The sequence below is a fragment of the Nicotiana attenuata genome, chromosome 6 (assembly GCF_001879085.1).
Source record: "Nicotiana attenuata strain UT chromosome 6, NIATTr2, whole genome shotgun sequence".
Classification (NCBI taxonomy): Eukaryota; Viridiplantae; Streptophyta; class Magnoliopsida; order Solanales; family Solanaceae; genus Nicotiana; species Nicotiana attenuata.
Genome location: NC_031994.1, coordinates 41,685,878 through 41,696,383, shown reverse-complemented (window position 1 = coordinate 41,696,383; position 10,506 = coordinate 41,685,878). Strand labels below are relative to the sequence as shown.

General features: G+C 38.8%; 1 protein-coding gene across 1 annotated transcript; it reads right to left on the bottom strand.

Moving 5' to 3' along the window:
- LOC109227796 lies at positions 1,213 to 2,547 on the bottom strand. Its single transcript, XM_019392992.1, has one exon. It carries the CDS (start codon positions 2,545 to 2,547, stop codon positions 1,213 to 1,215), a length of 1,335 nt encoding a protein of 444 aa, XP_019248537.1.

The window sequence follows — 10,506 nt, the reverse complement described above, 5'->3', positions numbered from 1 at the left end:
GCCTCATTAAGATTTGGTTCATCATTCACACGTCTAGGCCTATTAAGCCTTGACTCAATCCCCTCAAAGTAACGAGAACAAAAAGTTAGAGCTTCTTCAACAATGTAACCTTCAGCTATGGAACCTTCTGGTTGAGCCTTATTCCCTACGAGGGACTTAAAATGACCTAACAATCTATAACATAAAATGAAACATGTTTAGAATAAGCACTTAACTTGAATTAATATTACATACATCAAAATTTCGGATAAGAAATATTTTACCTTTCAACAAAATACATCCACCTGTAATGTACCGGACCACCTTGTATTGCTTCATCTACTAGATGGACAGTTAAATGGACCATTACAGTAAAGAACGATGGTGGGAATAATATCTCCATGTGGCAAAGTGTGAGCACAATGCGATCTTGTAACTTTTCTAGATCCGCCAAACTCAAACTTTTAAGACAAAGTTCTCTGAAAAAAGAGGAAAGCTCTACTAAGACTGCAACAACCTCCTTTGGCAGCACATTACGAATTGCTATTGGTAGCAATTGCTCCATAATAATGTGACAATCATGACTCTTTAATCCAAAGATTCTCCTTTGGTCCGGATCAATGCAACCAGAAATATTACTCGAGTAACCATCCGGCACTGAAATATTCTTTAAAGTTGTGAGGAAAGCCACTTTCTTTTCCTTTGGAATGGTAAACACAGCAAGCCGACACTCATCATTCTCATCGGGCCAAAGATCACGCCTTATACCCATATCTTGCAGATCTTTCCGCGCCTTAATATTATCTTTTGACTTGTCTTTATCATTGAGCAAAGAATATATAATATTGTCAAACACATTCTTTTCGATGTGCATGACGTCTAAATTATGGCGCAATGAGTTGAACTCCCAATATGGAAGATTAAAGAATATGCTTTTTTTCCTCCATTGTTGTGCTGCACCTTGCCCAATATTTCTTTGTCTAGCTCTTTTTCTTCTCTCACTCAACTCGGCCGGTTTTCCAAATGTAACATCAATATCTTTCACTTGTTGCAAAATATCAGATCCGGATAACTTTCTCGGTGGGTTTCTTTCTTCCACATTTCCATCAAAGCGATGTCTCATCAGTCTAAATTTATGATTTCTTGCTAAAAATCTACGATGACCAATAAAGCACCACTTTCTACTATGGCTAAGCCGACAAGGTTCTGCATCAAAATTACAAGTGGGACATGCTAAACCAGTATGTGAGTTCCAACCAGATAAGATATCGAGTCCAGGAAAGTCACTAATTGTCCACATAAGAGCAGCTCGCAACCTAAATCAAAAGTTTCGACACCTTCACTCCACAACTCATTCAACTCCTTAATAAGGGGTTGTAGGAAAACATCTATGTTGTTTCCCGCCGTACGTGGACCAGGAATGATCATTGAGAGAATAAAATTAGATTGTTTCATACACAACCAAGGAGGAAGGTTGTATGGAACTAAAATGACTGGCCAAACGCTATAATTAGTACTCATCGTGCCAAAAGGATTGAATCCATCACTAGCTAGGCCAAGCCGAACATTCCGGGGATCAACGGCAAATTCAGGAAAAGTTGTATCAAACCTCTTCCATGCCTCACCATCTATAGGATGCCTCATGATTCCATCTTTGTTACTATCTTCAGCATGCCATCTCATATATTTTGCTATTTTAGAGCACATGAACAATCTCTGCAACCTTGGTTTTAATGGAAAGTAACGCAAAATCTTTGCGGGCTTCTTAGTTTTTTTCTTGGTTTTCTTCTTACCTGTGGCAGACACAAGATCTTCATTTCTTCTCTTATCAGGCTTCCACCTAGAAGTGTGACAATACTTACATGTTTCCTCATTAGCATCATTCCCCCAAAATAACATACAATCATTTGGACAAGCATCTATCTTGATATAATCAAGACAAAGCTTGCTGATAGTTTTCTTGGCCTCATAAAAAGAATGAGGGATCCGTGCAAATGTAAATGCATCCCTCAACAAATCTAGTATCATGGTCATTCCCTTGTCACTTAGCCCAGACAAACATTTTATGTGATACAATTTTAATAAAAATTCTAGTTTTGAGTACTTGGACCCTTCAAACAATTCTTGACTTCCATCTCTAAGCAACTCAAAAAAGTCTTTATCATTTGAAGCAGGCTCATCATTTAACCTTTCTTCACCACCCGCTACTTGTGACGGACCTACATCAACCCCATCGTGCCTTAGGCCCCCAAATGCTTCATTAATCAATAATTCAACTGGATTTTCAGGAGGTAATGTATCTTGTATAACCACATTATTTATAGAATTAGGCAGTATATTTCTTTCACCGTGAATAGTCCAAGTGACATAATTTTGAGGGAATGGTTTGCAAATCAAATGTTCGAGTGCTACCTCTCTAGTCTGCCACTTTGCGAATCCACATTTAGGACAAGGACACTTTATTCTATCTCCAACAACAGCATTAGCAAATGCAAAATCTAAAAACTGATTTAAACCAATTAAATATTCCTTGGAGTTCCTTGGCTTTCTAGTCCAAGATTTATCCATAGAAAAGTATTAACTTTCAAGTCCAGCTGATGAACCTTTCAGAATATAAAGAGAAAATATCAGTTCTTTATTATTAGAATACAGAATATTAACTATTAGCAATTCTTTAAAAGTGAAAAACAAATTTCATAAAGTGATTTCTCAAAATCAAAGAAACTTTTTTTTTATTTGGATTGAGGTGATCTTAAATGAAGCAACATTCACAGTAAGGATACATAGCCAATTGGGATTGAGGCGCAGTAGTAATTGTTATTCTTTTACATTGGATGATTTTCTTAAATTTAACTTTTCTAAATCAGCTAATATGCACTTACTATTGTCTCCACTAACTTATCCTAAGTTCTTCGGTTTCCAGTTAAATATATTCTACTCTTACCTTTTTCTTTAAGTATGCACACAAAAAGCCTGATTTCAGAAAGAGTATTAATCAGTATAATTAGAACCATCCTAGACTACAAAATAGATATTCCTAAATGAGAACTCACATTTTTTCATACATTTTCAAATTTCATATCGTTGCTCTCTTATTTTTCTAAATAGAAAAAAAATCTGATATAAAGAAAATAGAATAAACAAAAAAGCTATATTGTAAAACAAGATTATCACAATAGAGAAAAAAAAAGAGAATAATTCATATTGAGTCAAAGAAGACGGGCAGTGGTAATGGGTAATGGAGAACTACCAAAAGCACAAATGGGTGAGCATTTCTTTATCAGGCTATGCTTGCAGCATAGGGATTACGTATTTTATTAATCTATATATGTTTTAGTAAGTATTTATGCTTTCAGTACACTAGTTTGTTTTCCATTATTAAAACTCTTGTAAACTCACTTTTGTAACCAATGGTTTAGATTGGTGAAACTAAACTCTAAACAATTTTAGTTGGCAAAACCAACTGTGAGGACATGAGAATAAGAATTTGGGTATTTTTGGTTTTGACACATATTGGTTATAGACTCTTAACTCATTATTATATGAAAGAAAACAATGTGAGACTAGATTGATCTCCACACATTTGGTGGAGACTCAACTCCACTGATCAGTATATATACAAGGCAGCAGAAAGTATTGGATTTCTGTTTAACTGCATCTATTGTTAAGAGGGGAAAAAAAAAGCTTCAACTTTCAATCTATAAAAAGCAACTCAAACGTCTATTCATTTAATTTTTCCAAGAAGATACTGCTCAAATAGTACTCCTAATCTACAAAAGATTGGATGCCTTCATATACAACTGATATTTCACGTATAAATTAGAAATCAAGGAAAAAAACACACAAAAAATCATACAGATCGACCATTTAATACACACAAAAATTCAATATCAAATACTATTTAATCACACAGATCGACCAAAATATACACAAAAATTCAAAATTAACAGAAAACCCATGAGGGAAAATAAGGAAAGAAAGAGAAAAATCAAACCTGGGAGGTGTAAAAGTGGTGGCGATTGAAGCGGAAAACTTCGATTGAAACAGACCTTTGATTGAAGCGGAGAACTTCAAAAAAGAAGCAGAGAACTTCGATTAATGGAGGTATAAAAATATTGAGCAGAGGACTTCGACTAATTAGCACGGTGACGGAACTTCGATTAAGAAGAAGAAGGAAAGGAGTATTTTGTTTGGGGGAAAAATGGAGTTTTTGGCGTATTTGACCAATTAAGAGTGTGAGGCGGAAATTTCTAGGGGGAAAAATTGGAGGGAGTGTTAAATAAAATACCCGCTATTATTTTTAGGGTTGCGGATGTTTTTGACCTCCATAAATTGTATAATTTTGTGGGGGCTAATGTTCTGCCGCAAAATTATGCAAATTGCGGAGGTTACTTATACCCTCCGCAAATAAACCTCCGCAATTTACCCGTTTTTTTGTAGTGAATCTTGCTAAGCATCTTCATTCTTTCCTTTTTGTTTGTCCTGAAAATATAACATAAAATAATATTGTCATCATTGAAACTTAAACGTAAACCTATCAATCTCCTCCTTTTTGACGATGACAATCAAGGAGTAAACAAATTTAATGTAAATTAAGATACTTCCCTTTTAAGGAGTTGCTCCCCCTGAGCTAGTGCTTCCCTTGAATTGTTCCTATGTTTTGAATGATATGCTCATGTCTCCCCCTGAGTGTTTACTCACATTTTTTCTCCCCATTTGACATCAATCAAAAAGGAAAGAGTAATATAATATACAGAAACACAGAGCAATATAATGTACATACTAAAAGGGGTTAGAGCAGTAGAGCCTTCAGCAGAGGCTTAAGTTAGTACAAACCCAAAAAATAATTGCCTAAAGGCCACCATCAAAAATAGCAAAAAAACTCAAGTTGTTTGTCACAAAAACAACCAGAGACAATTAATGACGTCCTAGAAAGTATTTGAGGGTGTTGATCACTTTGGTGCAAAAGGAGTCATAGGAGTTTTCAACATCCTTGACGAGCTTGTCCATCTTTTCAGCCATGGAAATGAAGGCCCTGGTTCCATGTCCTCCTTGTAGCTCCTATGTCTATCCGTAGCTTTGCTATGTCTGAACCTGTCTCCTTAGTGACATCTCTGATCTTATCTATCTGTTCTTTCATTCCCACAAGCAGCAGCTTGACTTCATCAAGGTGTTTTTGAATGTGTGGAAGGTTCTGGGAGGTAGTCGACTGAGGAACTGGTTGATCAGCTTGAACAACAACCGGAGCTGGAGCACTTTCAACCTTGGCCCGCTTAACCCATCCACTTTCACCTAATGAGTATACCATCATAGAAAATGTAGATTTATCATAAGTACTGGAGATGTGCTTGGGTGTGAAGGGTGCCAAGTCAACCTTCATAACTTCCAGGATATGAGAGATATAAGAATACCATAGGGCAGACAAGCAGCAGAAGAGGAAATATCCCTGATGCTCTCAAGCATATATTGACGAATCCATACAAACCAATCAAGACACTTGTTGTTGACCAGGCAGTAGAGGACAAAGATATCTCTAGTAGACAACGAACTTAGGGACCCAGACCTAGGAAGGAGAGTGGTGGCAATCATGTGGGCCAAAACACGGTGTTCAAACTTCAGATTTTTGGGGCCAATGTCAGGGGGGTTATCAGACAAGAAAATTTTTGCTTCTTCAAGAGACACTTTAAAGTCTTTGGGCCAAGAATTTTTTACCAACACATCATACCCACTAAATTTGGCAGAAAAGATCGTTTCAAATTGGTAGGAGTCCAACACAATTCTAGTTCCTAAGACCATAACTTCTAAGTCATCCTTATCAATCACAAACAGATTTGCATAAAACATTCTCACAGGTTCTTCATACACAGAATTTCCAAGAGTGTCAAACAGAGGGGAAAGGTGCTGAAAATCAAAAATTGCAATCACATCACAATGAAGACTTTGCATAAGAGAGAGACTTACAAAGCGTCCATAAGCCATGGATTTTGACTTATAGGACTCAAACCTTGCCTTTTCACTGGGGCCATAGAAGATCAACTTGTCTTCTGGACCAAAATCCAAGCGTTCTACTTTGCCCTTTTTGCATGAATCCTTTTTGGGGGTTTGCTCCATGGGTCGTTTTCCGCCCTTTTTCTAGCTGATGGCTTGATTTTCAGATGAGGCACTGCTATCATTGTCAGTTTTGAGAAGGTCTGAGTCAATGGATGATTCTACATCCACAGGTTCTTCTGTATTGAGAGGTTTTTCAAACCTACGGCTTCGTCTGGTTGCAGAGGAAGGGTTTTTTTTGGCCATGGAGAAATTGGTGGTTTGGTAGAGAATGAGGAGAGTATTTTGAAGTGAAAGGTTTTTAACAACAGATTTGAGATAAATGAAAGGGCGTCTTGGTTACTGGAAGGGTCAAGTACAGACGTAGGTGATAGTTCTAAATGACTGCAAGTAATAATTACATCTCCACAGTAAAATTAATTAGTAAACGGATAATTAAGGAGATAAAATATACTAAAAGCATGTAAAATAATTTAACCATTTTTAAAAAGTAATTGGTTTATAAATTTGGCAAAATGCCAATCCTTTTTCGAAGGACACAAAATCTTTCTTCTAAAAGAGGTTTAGTGAAAATATCAGTAAGTTGAGAATCAGTGCTAATGAACTCTAATGTAATATCACCTTTTGCAACATGATCATGAATAAAATGATGTTTAATTTCTATATGCTTTGCTATAGAATGATGCACACATTTTTTAGATAAGCAGATAGCACAGGTGTTGTCGCGAAAAATAGGAGTGGCAGTAAGACATAAATCATAGTCAAGGAGTTGATGCATGATCTATAAAACTTGTGTACAACAACTTCCAACAGCTAAGTATTCTGCCTCAGTTGTTGAAAGAGCAACACAATTTTGTTTCTTGATGTGCCAAGATACTAAGGCATTTCCCAGTAATTGACATGTCCCACTTGTAATGACCCGATCAGTCGATTTGAGCTCTAGCATGCCGTTCAGCAGTTTGAGGCCATGAGCAGCTTCAATTCAGGCATTATGACTTGTACGCGTGCTCGGAATTAAATTTCGGGAAGTTCGAAGTTGACTTGGAGAGGAAATTCTCATTTCGGAAGCTTTAAGTTGAGAGAATTGACTAGGATTGGATTTCAGAGTAAACGACCTCGGAATCGGGATCTGAAGGTTCCAGTAGGTTCGTATGATGAATTCGGACTTAGGCGTATGCCTGGATCGGGTTTTGGGTGACCCGGGAGTGTTTTGGCGCCTATTGTGTAAGTTAGCATTTTGGAAGCAATTTCATAAGTTTGGGTTGAAGTGCATTTCAGTGTTATCGATGTCCGTTTGGGATTTCGAGTCTGGGAGTAGCTCCGTATGGAGATTCTAGCGTTGGGAGCACGATCGGAAGTGAATTCGGATGTCTGTGGAGCATTTTGGAGCCATTTGGCTAAAGATAGAAATTTGAAGGTTTTTTTGAGTAGTTTGACCGGAGGTGGACTTTTTGATATCGGGGTCGGAATCCGATTCCGAAAGTTGGATTAGGTCCGTAATGTCGAATATGACTTGTGTGCAAAATTTAAAGTCAATGACGTGATTTGATAGGTTTAAACATCGAAAGTAGAAGTTTGAAATTCTAAAGTTCATAAAGCTTGGATTGGGGGGTCGATTCATGGTTTTAGTGTTGTTTGATATGATATGAGGCCTCGAGCAAGTCCGTAATGTGTTTTGGGACCCGTTGGTATGATTGGTTGGGGTCCCGGGGGCCTCGGGTGGATTCCGGGTGGGTAACGGATCAAAAATGGAATTTTGGAAAAGGCGGAAGTTGTTGGTTGCTGGTATAATCGCACCTGCGAGACTTGGGCCGCATGTGCGGAGCCGTAGAAGCGGCCTTCATGCCGCAGAAGCGAAAATGGACGGCTAGTCTGGGACCGCAGATGCGGTCATTTTGCCGTAGATGCGGGACCGCACCTGCGGAAGGAGAAGCGCAGATGCGGAGGTGGAAGGCTTGGGGGAAGACCACAGAAGCGGCAAATGCTCCGCACCTGCGGGAACGCAGAAGCCGTCAATAAACCGCAGGTGCGAAAGGACTGGAGGCAGTGAGTGTTTTAAAAATCGGGATTTGGCCATTTTCTCTCATTTTTCTCTTGGCTTGGGCGATTCTTGGAGGGTTTCAAGAGGGGGTTTTCATGATCAATGATAAGGTAAGCTATCCCCACCTATCTTGAGTTAAATACATTGATTATGTACGGATTTGAGCATGAAATTGGTAGAAATTTGGGGTATTGGTGGGAAGACCTAGAAATTTATATTCTTGAAATTTGACCACGATTTTTGGTATGAAATTGAGAGTAAATTATATATTTGAGTCCGTGGGGTTATGGGTAAACTTGTGCTTCTAAAGCTTTTGAAATCCGGGCACGTGGGCCCGAGGGCGTTTTTGTCAACTTTTTGATTGGGGTTAGGAATTGTTATAAATTGGATTAATGAGTAATTGAGCATATATTAATGGATTTGCATAATTATTGGCTAGCTTTGGAGCATTTAGCATCGATTCGAGTCTTCGGAAGGGCGTGGAATGCTGGATATGGATCTTCGGAGCGAGGTGAGTCTCCTTTCTAACCTTGTAAGAGGGAATTGTCCCTATAGGTGAAATAATTGATTAGGTGCTCCTATTTGTGGGGGCAACGTACGCACGAGGTGACGAGAGTCCGTGCGTAGCTACTAATATGTGTAAGTCCGGGTAGTCTAGGACCCAAAATCATGCTATACTTGGAATATCTGTGATCATGGTAATAGTTGAATTTCTTAAATTCTATCGAATTGGTAAATGAATTTCTAAGAGGATTAAACTTTATTTTCCTAAATCAATAAAAGAGACTTGACTTTTATTTGGATAAATGTTCCCCGATAAATTCTTAGACAACCGTTTGAGCATGTATTTCTATGTGTACCTGCGTCGCATGTAAGGTTCACGAGCAGGGTGATTGTTTATTTAAATTTGACCGCGTTGCATGTATGGTTCGCGAGCGGGGTAATAGCATCCATGGTTCGCATCGTTCGACCCTCGGCAGTGCACATTTTACATTTATGTTGGATCGGGCCGTACGACCTCGGTATGAGTTGCGCATGCTTGTATTGCTTGCCTTGATATTTATTGATACTGGTATCTGCTCTTCCCGACTTGACAAAATTGTTAATTAGTGGATTATGAATCCGTAGACTTTCAATAAAAAGGGACCTTTACCTGTTTGTGACTCATTCGAATTTACTGTCGTTCTTGATAAATCCGTGATTTATCGCATTAATAATATTATTATTGTACCATTAGTAAGTGTCAAAGTTGCCATCTCGTCTCTACTTCTTCGAGATTAGGCGGGATACTTACTGAGTACACGTTGTTTTGGTACTCATGCTACACTTGCTGTGCATTTTGTTGCACAGGTGCAGGTACTTCTAGTGGCCTACTGGGCGTTGCAGTATGGGTGACACGGAGACTAGGTGAGCTGTATTTCCTCGAGGCGACCAGCAGTTAGTATAGTCTCTCTCAGAATTTTATTTACTTTCTGTCCAATTCGTGTTCCGGACAGCTGTTGTACTTTATTAGATTTCTTAGAAATTGCTCATGCACTTGTGACACCGGGTTCTGGGATGGTTATAAAGTATTTTGTATCAACTGCTTATCATTTAAATTTGACTTGAGACGATTATCTTTTTAATTGGTAAATTTGAATGAAAATCATAGATTTCAAGAGTATTAAAATGAGAATTTAATTAAGTATTTTGGTTGGCTTGCCTGATAGTGGTGTCCGACGCCATCACGACCCTTAGTGGATTTTGGGTCGTGACAACATGGTATCAGAGCACTAGGTTCCCGTGGGTCTCACGAGTCATGAGCAAGTCTAGTAGAGTCTCACGGATCGGTACGAAGACGTCTGTACTTATCTTCGGGAGGTTGCAGGACTGTTAGGAGTACTTCCTTCCTGATTCCTCATCGTGCGATTTGATTCCTGGAGGCTTATGCCCCTGTTTCCTTCCTACTCAATCCTACACGACGCGAACCGTTTGTTATAAATCGAGAATTGAAGAATTATTATCGTCGCCCTGTGGAAGGATATTCTGTCATTTCAGCTCAGTAGCGGTACTTCTGAGAGCTCTGAGGCTAGGCACAAGTTGCCATGATGCTATGAATGATTGCTCCGCAGTATTGATATGTTGGTAGGATGTTTGCCTACGTGTCGGGGCAGTGAATGACTTGAAGGGAGGTTTACTCAGTGCATGATGTAGAGATTCGGTATTTTATTCCTGGCAGGGGAAAGGCAAACGGACTAAGAATGGTCAGATGTGGGTTGGTGGAGAAACGAGACTTGGTATTTGCGAGCGTGGTGGATTTTTCTTCTATGATGAGGTGTCGTTGTCCTAATTGAACGTACTCAGTTCGCCTGTGTTATGATCTTCTACAATTCTCCTTTGGGGTAAGATATTGTGTAATAGTATTGAAGATGCGGCTGTCAGATATCATGGGGTGCGGT